Source organism: Onychomys torridus, chromosome 15 (assembly GCF_903995425.1).
Source record: "Onychomys torridus chromosome 15, mOncTor1.1, whole genome shotgun sequence".
In the NCBI taxonomy this organism is placed as follows: domain Eukaryota; kingdom Metazoa; phylum Chordata; class Mammalia; order Rodentia; family Cricetidae; genus Onychomys; species Onychomys torridus.
In genome coordinates this window covers 60,153,547-60,173,815 of record NC_050457.1, presented here as the reverse complement: position 1 = coordinate 60,173,815, position 20,269 = coordinate 60,153,547, and the positions used below count along the sequence as shown (strand labels likewise).

Sequence of the window (20,269 nt, the reverse complement as noted above, 5' to 3'; positions counted from 1 at the left end):
GTTAAGTTGACAAAACTGAACATCTCACCCCCTCAGCACTCTGCCCTGAGGATTCTGTTGTCTGTCAACTCCATCACCCATTCCCTGTCTGCCTCCCTGCCCTTTCTCTAGTTCTCTGCCACTTGCTTTCCACTCCTGCTCTCTTTCTCTCAAACATCTTTCCTTTCACATTACTGTTTATAGATTCCCTCCTCCCTTCCACTAAACCCTATCTTTACTTTTATCTTTATTCAGATTTTCAGAATATGGGCAGCAAGAAAACAGATTCCTGATCAAAATGTCACACAAATCACCCCTTATGCAATTCCGTTCACACTCCCCACTGAAATCTCATAAGCCAGTTCTTAACTGTTCCTGCTAACCTCAATATTCTCCTCCTTCTGCCTTTAACTAGAGCAGCAATTTAAACTATGCTTACTGTATTCAATAGCTTTCTATCCTAAATCTTGTCTACCCAAGCTGGTATTCTCTTAAAATGACATCAATGCTTGGGTATAATGTGAATTACAAATGTGTATTTTCTGAGTATTCACAATTTGATAATTTCAACTATGTTAGTGTAAGCAATTTTCTTTACACTTCATTCAAATATTAATCTTAACATTATGAAGAAATTTAAAATGCCACTTGGCCAAACTAAGATGTCTTAATGTCATACTGAATGAAACACCTATAAGCATAGAAATACATTGTGTGAGCTTTTATTTCATAAATAAAGTATTTCTAGGTGAAGAAAAATAGCTATCACTTTACCTGCTTTTGTTTTTTTACTTATAGTTTGTCAACAGTCCAAAAATTAGTCTATATACCTTTTTCAATTTGATGATTCCTTCTTGTGTGTCCTCGTCTGTGACAATGTCAAACAAATTTCCCCCATCTCCTGGGACAATGTTGTATTCAATTTCTGCATTTTTTCCAAAATCTGGATCTACTGCTCTTATCCGTCCAATTGCTGAGCCAATAGGAGAAGACTCGGGGACTTTCAGATGGAAGATGCCTAATAAGAGACACATAATTTATAAAGACAGATGAATCAGTAAACTGTATAATAAGATTGCTCTGCTTTAAAATATAGATATAAATAGTAAATCAAACTAAAATCTTTGTAGTACAAAGTCAAAGGCAATTTATTGACAGCTTAAAGGCTATGATTATATGTAATTGCTTCACTATATATTTTGGAAGTTCCTGATGTAGAGGTTTAACTGAGCATGATCATAATGGAGGATGATAAATCACAATCACTTTGAGAAAATAGTCCTATACCAATTACATCTAAGTGGATTAAATATTAAAAATGATCTTAGTAGCATTCCTAATCAATATCAATATGGGTAACCAATATCAATAAAATAATGTATGATGCAAAATACAAAGAAACATTAGATAAACACTTCATAGATGAATAAGTGGGGTAGTTATTAAAACATCTATATTTAGATACTTTTAGTGGTTAAGTTTATGTTTTAAGGAATAATATATTCTGTAATTGTAAGCCAAGCAAAAATGTTCTGTAAAAATAAATAAATAAATAAAAATAAATAAATACATATGTATACAGTCCCAAAATTCCAATTCATGGTCAATTTAAATGCAGAGTAATATATTGTTATTTCAGTACATTTTAATATCTATTAACTTGGCATCCTAGAAAACACTTTTATATCTTATCTAAATCAAGATATAAATTTGATACCCCAATTACTTTTAGTGTTAAAAAATAAAAAAAATGAAAATTTCTACCACTAGGTGGAGCACTTACATTACTGAGAAATTCAGTTTTCCATAGGTAGGAAGGGAACATTTGGAGACATCTGGAAGATGTCCAGACTGAACTGATCCATGGAAGGAGAGAGGATAGGGGTGGGAAGTACAGGAGAAGGAAGAGAAAAAGTGGTTGGAAGCTTAACAGGAAAGGAGACATGGACCAAGAGGACAAGAAGCCAAGAGTGTGTAGTCAAAGCAGCTGAGTGTATATAGGATCAGAAACGGGGATAAAAGAAGGGAGGCCCATTCCCTGAACTGTAGAGGTTCAGGGTAGGGGGCAAGGTGAAAGGTGCTTGGAGGAGTCATAGCTACTAGGTGATGCTGGGACAGCTGGCTAGAGTCCTCTTTGATATGATGAATAGGCACTTCAGTTAGCCAATTGTCCTGGGTTTGCCTTTAGACTCCAAAGGGAAAGTTCATTTTCTTTTTCTTCCTTTCTTCCTCCTTCCCTCCCTCCCTCCCTCCTTTCCCCCTCTCTTCCTTTATTTTTTTTAACTGTTTTTGATTCTTTGTGGTTTTCGTATCATGCTCCCCAATTCCACTCAACTCCTGTCCCTCGGCTTATGCCCTCTACTCTTGCAACCTTTCCCAAAACAATACAAAGTTTAAAAATAAAACCCAAAACACAAATTCTTTCTTAACTCTTAGCATATGCCAATGTTTTACTGAGGAATACTTGAGATTTTGGCATGTACAAATTACTTGAATTTTTCATTAATGAGGAAAGATGTTATAAACCATAATTATTTAAGGCACACTAAATAAACTTCGCATAGGGGAAAAAACCCACAAAACAAAGGCAAAGCAATAAGTATGTTATTTTTTCTTCCTTTCATTTTTAATATGAAATAGAAACATTAATAGCATTATTTATGTCATGTGCCTGTCTGAGTAACTGTAATTGATATAAAGAATCTGAAGATACATCACATCCTTTGAATTGACAGAGCAGCGATGTACTGCAACATCATGACCCATCTGTAGTATTGAGAATGATATTAAGGATTTCCTGATAAGACAAAGAAATGGAGGTGTGTGCTGAACAGTTTACTATAAATCCTCCTCTGTTCAGACAGAGACAATTTATTGCTAAATGTACCAAAGAAATGGCTGACAGTCAATCTGAGAGCAACAGGGAGCTGTAGATTTCATTGGAGACAGTGAATAACAGTGAGGACATGTTGCATCTGCTGGAGGGCAGGGCAATGCATTGATGAGACTTTGAAGGCCGTGGAATATTTCTGCTTACATTTTGTCACCCATTCATGGAAAGTCTAATCAAATTATAGATTAAATTCATGGCATAGCTTTTGATGTGAAGAGTTAAAATCAATTTTTAAAGTAACTATTAAGGGAAATAATATAGTCTGAAGTCATCTCTCAGGGATTATAGTTAGTGAAGTTGAATTGTCAGAATTGAGGCTTCTCACTGTGTGAGGAAGTTTTAAATTCTGAAAGGTAATCTAAAGGCCATTAGGAAACTCAGCCTACAGATGAAATGGCCTCCTTTACAAGGCAATCCGCTGAGATATGAATTTCCTGTTCTATAGAAGACCAGTTTATGAAGCCAATAACAGTAAATGTGAAGATAGCTATTCTTTGTAGCACTTTATCAATATAAGCTATGTTGTGATGGCAGTTCTTTCTGAAGACTGTCAACACTGGGATGTCCAAAATTCAATTATTATCTAATGGCTCTGGAAAATTTGTGATGAATTGGATTAGTCTCACTTTTCACCAGTGATTGACTTGATACTATGCCCTCAGTAGGCACACTTCAGAATTAAGATATAATCAAAGGAAAGCAGGGGTTTGTGAATTCCATGTTCTTGCACTGAGCTTTTAGTGCCCATAAAACACAACAATACAGGACAGTGCTTTTTCCTGATCTTTTCATTTCAGGCATACACTTCTATTGAAGTGGGGGACATCAGCATTCATTAAGACAAGTATATTACAAAAAAAAAAATCACATGTTGTGATAAAGTCTACTGAACACAGGGGAAGTCAGTGGAACTATGCATTTGTCGTGTCGGGTTGTTTGGGTTTCCTCCGTTTATTTCCAATGACTTGGCATTTTATCATTGCTAGAATCTCAACAGCAATAAAGCTGAGGTCATTCTGATTAATTTAAAACTCTGAAGTACTGTGCAACTGTGCCAAAGCTAAATCAGCATGACATACAGTGTAATTACATTGCCATAATTTCTAGCCACCTTATTTTGATGCATATGAAGCCCCTGAACGGTGCTACCTGTACAACACAGACTCAGAAATGAAATCAGGGACAAGGGATTGCTCTCTGAGTGAGTCAAATATATGCTCACATTTTTATCAAATGTACACGTTATGCCTAACAAAAGCATCATTTCCCGAGAAACAGAGAAAATTGTATGCAGGAGATTATGTGGGATTTTAGTGATTGCTTCTGTAATTTCTTATAGACAATACTTTCTGTTATTTCCACTGCAATAAACATAGCTACCAGCTATAGGTTAATTCACATTCTTTTAGTGACTACGCCATCTGAAAAATTATAGGTTGATTATATTTGGATTATTACAACTTATTCTACAGGGAGAGGGAAGGAGAAGTCAGAATCTATTGCCAAGCAAGAACAAAACTAAAATATATTTTCTTTGAGAAAACTAACCAGTATAAATGTAGAAAACAATACATATGCTGATGTATATGCATGCATGCTTAAAAAATTATTATACATTGCATCAGTATGTGATTTATAAAACCCATAAGAAGAAGCTGCACAGATGAATTATAAAATACCATAATAAATTTTAGCAAAAGGAGAAACAAAAACTGAAAAATCCATTACAGATTCATTTGAAACACAACATGTTTATATATATATGAAAAAATAGTAATTCGAGGTTCAACTGTACTTAGAAGTTAGCCCTTCTTGTACCTGGGAGTTTGAAACAAACCAGGACAATATAAATCAGGGTAAATGCTAAGAGGGAGAGTTATGTGTCTGGGACCAAGGAAAATGTTTCTCTAGAACAGGAAAGGCTTTTTCTTCAGTCCCCAGCAACATAAAAACTTAACTAAATTGAAGTCAATTAAAATAAAGTAAAATGTATTAGAATGCTGGCAATACTGGAAAGCTTAAAATAATTTATCAGATTAATAATAATATAAATAATTTGGAGTAATCAAAAATATAGTAATATTACATTTGAGAATGAAATTTAGAAAATATTTAGCTACTAAATATGTGATTAAGTAATTTAATTTAGATATGTCCCCAGTGATCATCCTTCAATGTCTCTGTGACTTACTATTTAATTTTATATAAACAAAAAGTTGCTTTTTTCCATCGTTATGCAAAAAATGACTACAAGCCATAGGAAATCATCCATGAAGATGTAAGAAATTATCAGAAGAGCTACTAAAAGTCTATTTTTAATTAACATAAGATAAAAATGTAATATATTTATGGAGAATTATCTAATTTCTTTATTGTTGCACTGATGACATTTATCACCTAGCGGCATATGTAATTAAATGGTTTAATTCCATTTATTAAAGTGACACATATGCTCTAAGGAAAGTTGAAAATTCAATTCAAAGTTTATGATATGTAGAATAAAAACATTACCTGAGTCACTGTGGCAATGGGTTTGTGTGATCAGCTAGTGGGACACATTCCAGAATAAACCAGGTGACAAGTTGATAGTTGATAAGTCCATAATTTCCTGTCTCACTCTTATTTCCTCACACCCTCTGTGACCTGTCAAACCTGATATCAGAAGGCCTTTCTGTATATCAAGGTCTCCACATCCCTCTTGGTGTTCTTTTGATTCCCAACTAAAACACAGGGCTTATCATTTCAGTATTATATTATCCACTAACTTACATATTTTACCATGCACTTTTGTTGCTGTAATTTGACCAAAGCCAACCTTAGTTAATTATAACTTCACAGAAAGGAAGAAGTTCTTGACAGAGCAAAATCAGAGAGGTACCTTGATATCACATATGCTATGATTATTACATTTTTTCAATTTTATTTATTTATTTATTTATTTTTTCTTTATTATTATGTGTTTTAAATTTTACACATCAGCCATGGGTTCCCCTGTCCTCCCACCTCCCGCCCCCATGCCCACCTTCCCGCCAGCCCCTCCCCTCCATTCCCATGTCCTCCAGGATCAAGGCACCCCTGGGGATTCATTTAAACCTGGTGGATTCAGTACAGGCAGATCCTGTCACCTCCTTCCAGACTGAGTAAAGTGTTCCTGTGTAAGCCCCAGGTTTCAAACAGCCAGCTCATGCACTAAGGACAGATCCTGGTCCCACAGCCTGGGTGCCTCCCAAGCAGATCAAGCTATTCAATTGTCTCACTTATTCAGAGGGCCTGATCTAGCTGGGGGCTCCACAGCCTTTGGTTCATAATTCATGTGTTTCCATTCGTTTGGCTACTTGTCCCTGTGCTTTTTGCAATCTTGGATTCAACAATTCATGCTCTTACAGACCCTCCTCTTTCTCGACAGTTGGACTCCTGGAGCTCCACCTGGGGCCTGGCTGAGGATCTCTGCATCCACTTCCATCAGTTATTGGACAAGAGTTCCAGCACGACAGTTAGGGTGTTTAGCCATCTGATAACCAGACTAGGTCAGATCAGGCTTTCTCTCAACCATTGCCAGCAGTCTACAGAGGATGCATCATTGTGGATTTTTGGGGACCTCTCCAGCACTCTGCCTATTCCTGTTCTCATGTGGTCTTCGTTTATCATGGTCTGTTATTCCTCGTTCTCCCTTTCTGTTCTTGATCCAGCTGGGATCTCCTGCTCCCCTAAGCTTTCTTTCCCTCAAATCTGGCCCTTCATTACTCCCACTGTCGTCCAGGTTGTTCATGTAGATCTCATCCATTTCTCTGTCATTGGGTGATCCTTGGGTCTTTCCTAAGGTCCCATTTTCTAGGTAGCCTCCCTAGAGTTGTGTAGCAGTCTAGTCATCTTTGTTGATTATTACATTTTAAAGGCACCATCAATATTGCTTGAAAATATGCAGATTTGACTTCTATTTTAATCTTCTTTGAAGACATTTTTGCCTTATTAATTTTACTAATTCATCTGTTTTGATGGAGTTTGATGGAGTTCAAAGGAAAACACATAACATTGTAGTTTCAGCTTCCCAACTCTTCAAATGCTATCACATTAGTGATCCTAATATACCAACAGGCACATAGTGAGTCACATTTTTCTTTAGCGTCCTATTGGTCCTTCAAGACTTTCTCAGGGGTATGAATGTGCTTCGTTTTTTTTTTGTTTTTGTTTTTGTTTTTGTTTTTTCTTGAATAAAGTAAATGCTGAAATAAAATGTCATCTAGTATATAACTGATGATTCTTTAATTGTAAGCATTTCTACCACCCAGTTTACTTTTATTAATTAGAATAGCCCTTTACACCTTATTAATTAGTACACCAACTATATTAGAATTAGAACCTCTCCTTTCCATCTGCAAACCAACCAGGGCCAGCAGCAAGTGGGAAATGAAATGGGAGAAAACTTGGCAACCTTTTTCTGTCAAACTTTTTGTTATAGTCATTTTGCCTGGGGTATTTTAACTTTCTCATGTGGGACAGCAAAGTTGCAGGATTGATTGTACAGCTTTGATTCTTTGAAGCCCATTGTTCTTATTGGCATGATGATTCCAGACAAAGTTTCCTTCCACATCCCTCAACACAGCAGCATTGACCCTGCACTAATGGTACACTGTCTTCAGCATCCAGATTCCTCAGACAACCAAGTCTCATTTCAGGATGATTTCTATGGCAGATCTTAACATGACTCTGGCTTTATTTCCCTTCTGCAAACACATTTTTTATTTTCCTGTTGTCATGTAATTAGTTTTCCTAATAAAGTATAATCCTTCCCCTCTCTTTCCTTTCCCAGGACATTTTAATTTTCCTAAACACAAGGCAAACATTGTTATGTGAAACCCCCAATCATTGTCTAGAAAAAATATTGGATATTATTATTAGCTCTGGGCAAACAGAAGGCTCTACTCACCAAACCTAGTGAGGGGAAGGCAATTTTCCACTTCTTTTATGAAATAACAATGCTATTTTAGTATCTCCAAATAATTCCTCTGGGCAAATTTTCCCTTTGTCCCTCACTGTATAAGATGATGTTTTAATAACCAAAAAAATACAAGGTGTTGACTGATGGCTCCAAGTTTTAAAGACAAATTGGTATTTTTATTATCATTTCTGAAATTTCATCTGACCATGAAACACTCATGTTACCCTAGTATCATCATTGAATTATCCGCTTTCATTTTTTATTATCTCTTTATTGGAATGAGTAGAAAAATGCAGCAGCACAGAAATAAATGAAAAAATATTTCTGTCTAATTGTTTTGTGTCTGCACCTAATCAGTAGGATTCATTCAACTAAACCATAAACTACTTGACAATCGTGGTCAAGAACCATAGATCCCACTTAGGCTGTCTTCTTCTTTAGTCTATTACCTTCCTTTTTTTTTTTTTTTGTCTTCTGCTGCACTATTTTTTATATTTTAGGTCTGCCCAATATGAATCTTCTGAGATTTGTATTTAAAACTATTATCTTCTTAAATACCTTCCCTGAAAATCACACAGTATTTTGGCCTAGATACATTGTGACTTAACTCAGAAACTTTCTACAGCCCCCACCCAATCCCTCTCTGCATAGCTGACCATTTTAGTGAACACCTGTAATAAAACACCTGCAGTCTTTTCTCCATAGCAAATCAGCCCTGAAAATTCCTAAAATCAATCTACTGCTTCTCAGAGACATTACTCCTGGGGATAAATTTGGTGCTCACTTTTTGTCTGTGTTACTGACGTGGTCTGCTGACTTGATTTTGCTTATTATTTTCCTCTTTTTCAGGAAACATGTCTGCCACACATCACTGAAAATATAGGATGGGTCATTTCTGTCACTTGTAGGTAAAAATTCTATTTTTTATTCTACCCTGGAGATAACTTGGAAAGAGATATATGAAGCCTCTAGACAAACTATGTGTGTCCATGTGAAGGAAAGGAAGATATTTTTAAAAGTCAGTTAGTACAGTCAGTACTACTGTTGAAGTAGATTATATCCTTGTAGCAATCAATCATATAGTCCATTCCATGGACATTTCTGTGTGATTTTCTAAGCATTTTATTACAGTTAGTTAATTTTATCCTCACTTTAGTACTATGAAACTGACACTACTATAATAATTTACTGTTATTCAAGTCCTAGTAAATGTTTAACAACTATATTGGAGTAGGCAGGGGGAGTGGAGCTAGGCAATAATTTTAACTGTACATCCATTTCTGTTGTGAAAAGATTCCAACCATAGCATTTTTAAAGCTCAGTATGTGATGCATTTGAACATAGATTTAAGAGATGTGCACAATTGACTTTGATTATTGGGTTGAACCAACAGCAATTCTATAAAGTTAGAAAATCCAGGTCCTGTGTCCTGAAAAAATGAAGCAGTGAGGTGGCGTCTTTGGATCTACTATATGATCCTGCATCCACTCTACCTATATCACTTGAACCCATTTTCTGTAAACCAACCAAATATTGGACAGATGTATAAACTCTCATAAAACATGAAATGGCTCAAAATTCTTAATGTTAGCACCATTATGGTAAGCAAAATTTCAGTGTAAAGGTTTTGATAAGTTACTTATGTGGAGATTCCTTTCAGACCCTGAATACAAAGTTCAAGTAAAATATCTTTTGTAAGAGCAATAGAAAACATAAGATTTTTCTAGAACTAAATACATTGATTCAATTTTTTTTTGTAAGCAAGAAAAGAAGGAAATTTCATTATAATTCTTTTTGTTCTAGTTCTTTTTTCTTCTTACATGTATTCCAGAATTACAAGTAACTAAAATTATATTGAGCACTATATTTGTGGTAATAAGAAAAACTATTTAAAAAGTATCTATATTATAATAGAAAAAGTGATCTGCCTACAACATTTCTGGACACTGGGAATGTCACCCTATTCCAAAGATCTGTGGAATACAGCCCACTTGCATCATTTAATGACTGCCAACATAATGTTCTGGTTCTACAAACTATGTATATTTAATACATGTAATTTATAACCTCTTTTCCTGTTACAGCATACTAATACATGATGGAGACCTTGGCAAGAGCTCACAGCAACTCAAAAACATCAATAACTTCCCATAGTTCATCAATTATACAGAATACATTTAATATTCCCCTAAAGTCTCCATTAAATATGTAAACATTTCATTTATTTGCTTTATCTATGTAATCTCTGTCCTAGCTAATAAGGCAGAGCATGTTGACAGCTCTCAGGAATATGTAACAACACTATAGCAAACATATTAAAATAACTGTAAATGCTCATAAATTATTAATAAATTGAACACTTATTTAAATAAACTTATAAGAAATGTAAGAACTTTAAATTTTTCTGAATATATTTATTTTTTCAAAGATCAAGTCTCCCATAATTTTCCTTTTTGTGACATTATGAGGATGATCAGATAAAGATTGAAAATTTAACAATATTTATCCATATCATATTTAACTTCATTTTACCTGAAATTAAACACTTAATCACCATTATTTACTGATTTGCAAACGTGAATGCTCACCGTTAATTTTCTGTCTCTGCTTCTTGCCTAAATCTTGCAACAGTCCCTGTCTTCCTACTTCTTTAGTTCATGCCTTAAATGCTTTTCTTTTAATATTTGTATAATAGGGACTAGCCCCACCCTTAATGTGGTGATTACTTAGAGAGATTTTTGATTTCTTTATTTTTTTTGTTTTTTAACTTTCTCACTTTTAGGTTGCTCATAATTCTATATTTGGAACTATATAACTATATGAATATTACCTTATGTTTTTAACTGGCCTCTCAATTTGGGAGTATGTTTTTTTTTTTGGTTTTTTGGTTTTTTTTTTCCCTACTAAGAAATCTTAGAATAGCTACCAGTAAATGACAGTGATGTTTTCATATCACTATCCTCTAGGGTTTGCTCCATGTGCCAGTAGATGCCCTGGTACATTTATATCATGAGCGTATTTCTATTGTAGTTTTTATTGTGATTTGCATGATTTCCTATTAATTTATCAGTTGTCCTCATCACACAGTAACAGCTTGACAAAACAGATTCAATTTCATATCTTTTATATTGTGTGAAGCAGAAATCACATTTGATTTGTTCATTTTAGTTAAATGGAATTTGTAATAAAACTTCCTTGTATACTTTATCATTTTGATCAACTATAAAGCAAAATGAAACAGAATTATAAGCCATATTAAATAAATGTCAATGTTATGTTGATTTTGTTTGTGTGATTAATGATCGACATTATTATAATAAAGTTACACCTGGAAATTTTGAGATGTTGGTACTAATTACTCTGCTTATCACTTTGCTCTTCTTCTTTGGTTATCCTTTGCATAAAAAATTAAGCATAACGTTATGTCATTATTCTAATTAATTTTATCTTTGCCTTGGATCTTGTTTGCAGTTTCTATATCTGCTTATAAATGCTTGTTAGACACTATTTTATCTTGACAATTTTGTATATTCAGTATCTCTTGTTCATGTCTTCCCCAACACATTGTATTAGCAGAAAAAAATTGTTTTCTTTCTATGAGAACTTCTTGTGTAGTTTTCTTGTTACATACATTTTTTAATCCAAAAGAGTCCAATGTATTTCGCTGTGCAAATAGCATTTCTGTCGTCTCTCTGTTTATTATATAAGCCAGACTATTGCACATGAACCCTACAACATTGTCTTCTGCTTAAAATTAACCATAGTATCAAAGCCATTTTCTAACATACTGATATATGCCCACCTTCCATTGAAATCACACACATCAACACATAAATGTACAACCCTGTTTCAGCACTGCAGCATTCTATAAACAATTTTTTTTCTGTATCCATATGCTCAATTATAGAACAAGCTGGTCCTTAAATATGTTAAGCTTGGCATGCATTGAAGATTTCAATAATATTCCTCCTTGATTTTTGAATACACTCTTTTCTTAAATCCTTATCTTCTCCTGTGATTTGCTAGAAAATTTCTCCTCAAATGCTCATTCTATACAAATATTTCTTTGGTAATCCCATTAAGATGTACTTACTAGTTCTTTTTGGTAAAAATGATGTAAACAAGGAAAGTCTTACTTTTAGAACTATATTATACCTTATAGATGCATCAACCTATTTGCCATAGTGTATTTTTGTCTGTTTGAGAAGAATGGTGATATATATTTTAATTCTTATCTTTTCAGCATCAAGAACAAGATGCCCATATGTGTATAAACACATAAATACATGAAAGTGACTACCTTCAAACTCTAAGTCTAAGCCTCTCACTGGGAATTTTGCTCAAAAGCTAAGGCTTCCAACCATGGGACTGAGACATAAAACCAGCCATAAAACCTTCAAACTCCAATTAGTCTTGCCTACAATATGTGCTGGTTTAATGGGGGCACAAAACTTGTAGGAATGGCCAAACAATGATGGATCCAACTTGAGGTCAATTCCAGGATGGGGAGCCAATGCCTTTTACTGCTTGTAGGGCCAGGAAGAAGAGGTTGAACAGTCCAGAGACCAGAGACCCAGGATAGAATCAAATAGAACTGTCAAAAAAAAAGTCAATCAAATTATTCTTGGTAATATTCTGCTGTCCTCATATATTAGTGCCAAGCCCAATTGTTATCAGAGAGGCTTAATCCAGCAAAGTATGGAAGCAAACACAGAGACACACAGCCAAACACTAGGTGCAGCCAGTGGAACTTGGCAGAAGATGGGCAGGAAAGATTGTAGGAGGCAGAGGGGTCTAGAACATGACATCATGAGGACATAGTCCACAGAATCAAATAACCAGGGCTCAAAGGGGTTCACAGAGACTCGAGTAAAAATCAGGGACCCCATAGGGGTCTGAGATAGGTCCTCTGAATATCAGTTATGGTTGTGCAGCTTGATGTTCTTATGGAACACCTAACAGTAGGCATAGGTGCTGTCTCTGACTCTTTTGCCTGCTCTTAGCACCCTTTTCCTCCTACTGGGAGGATTTGTGCCTAGTTTTATTGTAACTTATTATGCCATGTTCAGCAATATCCCTGGGAGGCGTGCTCTTCTCTAAAGGGAAATAGAAGAGGTGATGTGTGATATCCCTGTATGTTGTGAATATATTGCTCTGATTGTTTGGTAAATAAAATGCTGACTGGCCAGTAGAAGTATAGGTGGGATAATCAGACAAGGAGAATTCTGGAAAGAGGAAGGCTGAGTCAGGAGACACCAGCCTGCCCTCCAGGGAGCAGCATGTCATGGCACACAGGTAAAGTCATGGAACATGTGGCAACATATAGATGAACAGAAATAGGCTGAGTTTAAACATAAGAGCTAGTCAGTGGTAGGTCAATGGCTGAGCAGTTTTAATTAATATAAGCCTCTGTGTGTTTATCTGGGTCTGAGCAGCTGAGGGACTGGTAGGTGAGTGAGATTTGTCCTGACCTCTGGCAGGCCAAGACACAGGAAACGTCCAGCTACAAACAGGAATGGATCTGGGGAGAGTAGAAGATAGGGGCGGACTTGGAGGGGTGGAGGGAGAAGAAACTGTGGTTGGTATGCAATGTACAGAGAAGAATATATAAATAATGAATAAGTGAATAATAAAATAATCATTGTTTTGAGAGTAACTTGGACTACCGTGGCCAACAATTCAAAGGAGGCTTATTGTGTCTGGTGCTGACCTTTATGTTAGTCTATGGCCCCTGTGAGGAGCATTATCAGGACAAGTGGGTTAACTTCATTGAAGGTATACACCCAACAGACACATAGACACACACGAACACACATATACACACGATTGGATTACTCAGGCTGGTTCTGATATGAAAGACTCTTTCTTGTGCTCTGACTCCCATGTTTCCAAGAATACTATGCCAGCTGCCAATGGAGAGAAGCAATTAAAATGTCATATCCAGCTGCAGCACCTATGAACGATGGCTATGACCAGCATGGGGAAAATATGTATAATTTTAAATAAGGGAAACTCACATGTAAGTGGCAATAGCTATTTAATTGTTCATAAGCAACAATCAACAGGAGAGAAATCATATCTATTGCTGGATACCTAGCCAATTTTTCTAATACTTCGGAGGTCATTGATCTTAGGAAAGAATCTACCACCACTTTGCTGGACCAGTGTTATTCTTTACTACATTTTAAATCTCATCTTTATACCTACAGATAGCTATTGTTACCACCTCTCATAAAAGAAGGCTCTCTTCAGAGCAATAGGAGACCATCACACAAAAACACTACTGGACACAGGACAAAGGTCAAAGGATCATTGGGAGCCCATCCTCAGTGCATCCATCTACATTATAACTTCTGTATAAATGGCTTGGGGGATGTCACGGAAGATGGCTCAGAAAGATTACATTAGCCAGAATATGAGGAAATCTTTTGTGAAACAGTCTCTCTTAGAAATAACTGCATAAAAAAAATACCAAAGCAATATTACTAACAATGGACATTTTAACATGGAATGGGGAAAACTTGTAGGGTTTCAACCCTAGATAGAAACTACAGGCAACTTATGATGTAATCCTATTTCAGTGGAAATAGATTATTTAGATTAAATTTTAAAATAATGCAGTACTTGCTGTGGGATGTCTCTCCATATGCTGTGAATATATATTTCTCTAACTGGTTGATAAATAAAGCTGTTTGGCCAATGGTGAGGCAGAATAATGTTAGGTGGGACACGGAAAATTCCAACTAGAGAAAGAGGAAGGACAGAGGCAGAGCTGGGAAATGTTGCAAGCTGCCTCCAGGAGAAGCAAGATGTAAAATACTAGTAAGCCACAAGCCATGTGGCAAAATATAGATTTATAGAAATGGGTTAATTTAAGATATAAGGGCTAGCTAGCAAGAAGCCTGAGCCACTAGGCCATCTAGCATGAAACTGATACAAGCCTCTGTGTGTTTATTTGAGTCTGAGCGATTGCTAGAATGGGCAGGACATAGGGAAACTTCCAGCTACAAGAATTCTTATGTGTAGAAAATGCTTCTCTTGAAGTGCAGAAAGCAAAAAGTTCTTAAAATAGCTTATATTTCAATTATTTTTCCTTTATATATCATCATAGTTAATCTTACATGGTACCTGTTAGATCAACAAATTCAATATCAGTAAAGCTTACTACTGCCTTACTCACATCCTGTTTTCACTAAGTGTGAGTTGAGAGTGATCACTGTATTTCAGTTCAGGCCTCAGACTGCCATACTGTTTCACCTAGCAAACAGAGCACTGATAACATTCCACAGTGTCACGTCATTCTGCCCCAGGCTGTTTGTCTAAGTATTTGTCCAAACTTAGAAATCACCACTAGGATTGTGTCTTTCCACAGACAGTGGCTATGCATCCCTGCCTGGAAAACTCTCCTTTTCATTCTCTGAATAAGAACATCAAGTATGTTATACACGTGAGATCCAAGATAGAAGCCACGTCCATTATAATTACTTATGTCCAAAAGCAATTTTATAAACAGACTTTGCCAAGCTATTATAGCTTTCCACATGTAAGGATAAAGGAGAAAAAAAGAAGTAAGGAAGGGAATAAGGAATGAAGAAAAGGAGAGGAAAAAAGGAAGCAAAGAGGGAGGGAGTGAGGAAAGGAAGGAAGGAGGGAAGGAAGCATAGTTAAATGCTTGCATTGTTGGAAAAGTACTTGAAAATAAGGCTATAAACTAGAGAACCAAAGGCATTATATGTTTCTCTTTTTATTTTTTTGTCCCTTGTAGTAAGAGTAAGATTTGAAAAATGCTTTATAACAATTTTTGTCTCATTAATCATAGTATACAATATAGTAACTATTTGTTCTATATATTCCATAGTACAAATCATAATTTTAATGAATTATTTAGGTTTTAAAAATTGAGTCTCAGAAATTGTACATCATTATCATAAATGTCATGACATTTTGAAATATGTAAATGTAATGGATGGCCAAATAGAGCTAATTAACGTGCATTAAAGTGGTATGGTTTCTAATTGCCTTTCATAATATTTGACTATTAGACTTTTATTGATCATGAGTTGAAACTTTTACACAAAGAAATTATACTCCCATTGTTAAAAGAAGTTATGACGATGCTGTAAAATTCAGAAAAACAATTCAACATCTAAATCGAAAATGGTGCCAATAGTACATATTTTCTTAGGTAAACATAGAAAGGATCACACTTGTATGAAGAGGGAAACTGTCTTTATTTAAAATTGATCAGGCAAGCAACTACAAAATGATTAAATCATGATTCCTCTAAAACATGAATGAAACCACCCATCCTTGGGATTCTAATTCTGTGGAACACAGAAATAATCCTCGTAAATACATCAGAAAATGAATTAAGCACCAACTGGTGTTAAATGTAACACTCAAAAGAAAACTGGATGAAGCATGAGTGAGAGGCATCATTTTCTCTAAGGGACACAGTTACAGAAAGGAAATAGGTGAGAATCATTCCATTATCCCAGAAAAGTAAAGCAATTCTCACCTATTCTAAATCTACAATGAGATAAATATCAGAATGGAAGTAATGCTCATAACATCATCACAGATACTAAAAATCTAAAAATGGTCCAGCAGACTCACTTGCTAAAATAAGGCACAAAATCTATATATGACAATTGTAGACTATAAAAAGTGTGGTAGCATAAGTTTATAGTTATAGTTTACCTCTTATTTTATGCATTTGTATTAACTTTTTGTAAACAGATTATCACGATAGTACATTAACGTATTGTTAGCAATTTTAATTCATTGTAATAGCATAAGTATGATTACACAATTATAATAGACTAAAGTATTTTGTGTGATATTTTGATCCTGTCCTGACAAATACAGCATGCTTGAAGTTAGAGGGCAGCGCTGACCACTAGCTGACTAAAATTCACCACAGAGGTTTTGGAGAATTGAAGACAGACGGGACAGGAAATAGTAAGGTGAAGAGGAACCCTGGCCCTTTGAGAGAAAGGAATAGAGTAGGTAGGAGAGGTCTCCTGGCCTCTTTGCTTCTCTGATCTTTCAGGCTCTTACCCTGATATCTGACTCCCAAATTTTTGTTGATTAAAGAATAATTAGATTAATGCTTCATCTATTATTATAGCACTAAGCATGATTTTCTTTAAAATTTAAAGACAGGTAATTTTTAAATGCATAACAACCTGCTTCCTAAAGATCAATAGTATTTGGAGATGTTTTTACTTTGTGTAGCATTAGGATATGACGTGGTATAATTTTTTTATTTTATTTGATGTATTGTGATTATCCTTTGGAAGCCTGTGCTGTTTGCTAATGAGAGACAGAAAGAGAGTGGATTCACAGGGGAGGACAGATGGGGAGGAGCTGGGAGGAGGAGAGGGAAGGGAAACCATAATCACGATATATTGTGGGAGAGAAAAATATGACGTGGTAACTTTTTAGAAACGTTTGTAAATATGTTTAGCACACAGCTGACATACTTTTTGGGAATCGAGGTGGGTTGTCATTGACGTCAGTGAGGGTAATGTTGACAATTGTTGTTCCAGCAAGGCCACCGAGTTGTCCACCCATGTCCTTCGCTTGAATGAGGACCTGGTACTGCTCTTTGACTTCTCTGTCCATGTTTGGCAACGCTGTTCTGATGACACCTTTGGGAGAAAGTGATAACAGAAAGTCAACATCACAAACAGAATGCTTCCCCTGACCTCATCATACTGAAACCGAAGAAAGTAGCTATGCCTAGATTTATTAGCAATGGCACATTAAATAAAATACTGTATCAAAATTTAAAATAACCTAACTACCCTAAAGTTGGAATGTGAGTCTTCTATTTTTGGATTTTTACAGCCAGATCTTAAAATGTAGTTATGAGGAAAACAAAAAAGGTTACAGTGAACCTCAACATCAATGTCAACTCTCCCTATGTAAACTAAGTTAGGCCCCATTTACATATTCAAGTCAATGCTGAGATAAAAAAAATGTTAATACTTTTAGATTAAATTGTACACATGGAATAATTTAGGTAATTAAACTGAATTGAGTGTATAATTCCAAAGACTACTATTATCACCTCCATTCTTATTTACAATAAAACAATCCACTAAGTTTAAAAAAAATAAACTCTGTTGTTTACGTAATGTGTCTGTTTTGTCTTTCTGGTGCTTCTCTAACTATTTTCACTGAAGATTTCCATCCCTTCCCACAGCCTTAGCTGTCATCAGATATTATCATTGTGGGGTCTTTGAGACTCCTTCCATCAAGGTAATCCACTGTCCAAGATAGTGTCTTACGTTTAAAACTCTCAGTATGTGGTTGAATAAATGAATGACTGAGTGAATGCAAGTGATCTCACAGTTTTCAATCTTATACCACATATGCATATTTACATATAGCAGTCATTTCCATTCTTGTATCCAGGTATAGGAACTATTTTATATTTCTATTTATTCATAGTAAAAATGTAAGACTTTCAGAAACCTTTGGAAATTGAATTATAAATTTTATTCCAAATTCCAATAGGTAGTCAAGAGTTGTAACAGGTAGGGATTGAAGAACCTTTACTTTAAGCACATGTAATTTTGATGGTGGTAAGTTGTATCTTAAATAAAAAAGTATGCATGAATAATAAAAATCAGCCATCAATACAGTATAGAGCATTCAAATCAGTACCCCAGCATACATCCATATATCTATGCTTGCTACCATCTACTTACCCATTGCTATATTTTTGCTAATGCATATTGAACTGCAATCTGAGATTTCATCTGGCACTTGGCAGGAAATAGTTACAGAAAAGACATCCATCATTTTTGGTCCCTAATGCTTTATTCATGAATTGGTACTGACACCATTTTGATTCAATCTGTTTTCTCTTCAGCACAGACTTCTGATGCTTTATTTTCAATGTTTCTAAAACTAAGACTTTTAAAGTCCACATCTCAGTTTTGTTATCTTACATACCTTACATCTTGTGGCATCTATCTGATGGCAATGTTCACATTTTCTAGATAAATGCCTAGTTTTGACACTTGGTATTTTCTCTCTCATCTTATCATTGACCATGTATGATTTTTACTCAATTCACTTTATAAACAGTCCTTTATTTTCAATGTACACATAACTTTTCCTCTATATCATTTATTCTTCTACCTTATGCATCTCCCAGCATGAAAACTGCACATAGCCGAGAGAAAAGGAAAGGAATGGGAAAAGAAGAAGAAAGTGGGGAGGGGAGAAGAAAGGACAAAAAGAGATAAGGGATATTATTCTAGAACACATTATCAGTAGCTCACTTCCTTCTATTAATAATGCTAGACTTCAGGTCATTGTAGATGAATATATTTATGATGTCCAATTTCTTGTTAATATATTTAAGAATAAGTTTTCTGTTATTGGCCACAATCAGATCATATATTATAAATAAGTGTGTCTAAAAGTAATAATTAGGTTCTGTGCAGGTATCTCAGGAGAAAACTGCTTGCCATGCACTTGTCATAGGATTGGGTTATCGGGTATTTACTGTTGGGTGAGTATGGTAGACCACTTGTAATCCCAACACTTAAACAGAGCAGAGCGAGGAGATCTACAGAGAACACTGGCTACATAGGACTCCTGAATCAGTGAACTCCTCATTCAATTTAGAGACCCTGCCTCCATACATAATGTGGAGATGAATCAAAAGAAATCATACCATGTGGACCTCTGGGCTCCACATGCACACACGAAAATACATGTGCTTATCATATACATACATATACAGTTGCTAAAATAATACCAGTAACTAAACAAAGCACAGATCATTTATTCTATTTTCTGTATAGCACATTCAATAATGTCAAACTCAAACTGTGATGAAATACCCACTTATAATTGTATTATGTATTTAAAACTTTGGGGAGAATATGTATAACTATCAGAGGACACACTGCAGGAATCTGTGTGTAACTATCAGAGGACACACTGCAGGAATCTGTTCTAATCCTCTCCTTCCACTATGTGGATTCAATTCAGGTTCTTAGGGTAGGCTTCAGAGCTAGCACCTTTAGCTATTAAGACATCTTGCTCGAATTTTCCTATTTAGTTTGCAAGGAACAACTGTAATCACTTCTGTGTCTGTATGTGCAAGTAAAAATGAGACCAAAATTCTTTCTTCCTACAACTCAGTTTAGTCATTGATAGTTTCTCATCACAGAAAAAAAGAAATTATTTTTTCTACATGGCAGCTCTACCACTTCTTGAGTACATGTACACCTCATGCAACAATATTTTTTCTTTATTTTCTTTATTGTTTTGATATGTGTGTGTATATATGTGAAAGCATGTACATATGCACGTGTGTGTATGTGCAAGACACAGCTTGTATGTGGAAGTCAGAGGATCACTCACTCAGTATTTTACTTTCAAGACTGAAAACGCCATGACCCTTCTGTTGACATTTGTATCTCATCATTCAT

General features: G+C 35.3%; 1 protein-coding gene across 2 annotated transcripts in view; it reads right to left on the bottom strand.

The window, feature by feature from the left end:
* Positions 1-20,269, bottom strand: part of Cdh12 (cadherin 12) — a 684,197-nt gene that overhangs the window by 61,646 nt on the left and 602,282 nt on the right. For both annotated transcript variants that reach the window (XM_036206975.1, XM_036206976.1), the window contains 2 exons: positions 17,297-17,464; positions 810-997 (listed from right to left, as the gene is read on the bottom strand). In XM_036206975.1, coding sequence (XP_036062868.1) covers positions 810-997; positions 17,297-17,464 — 356 coding nt within the window. The remainder of the gene's footprint in view (positions 1-809; positions 998-17,296; positions 17,465-20,269) is intronic.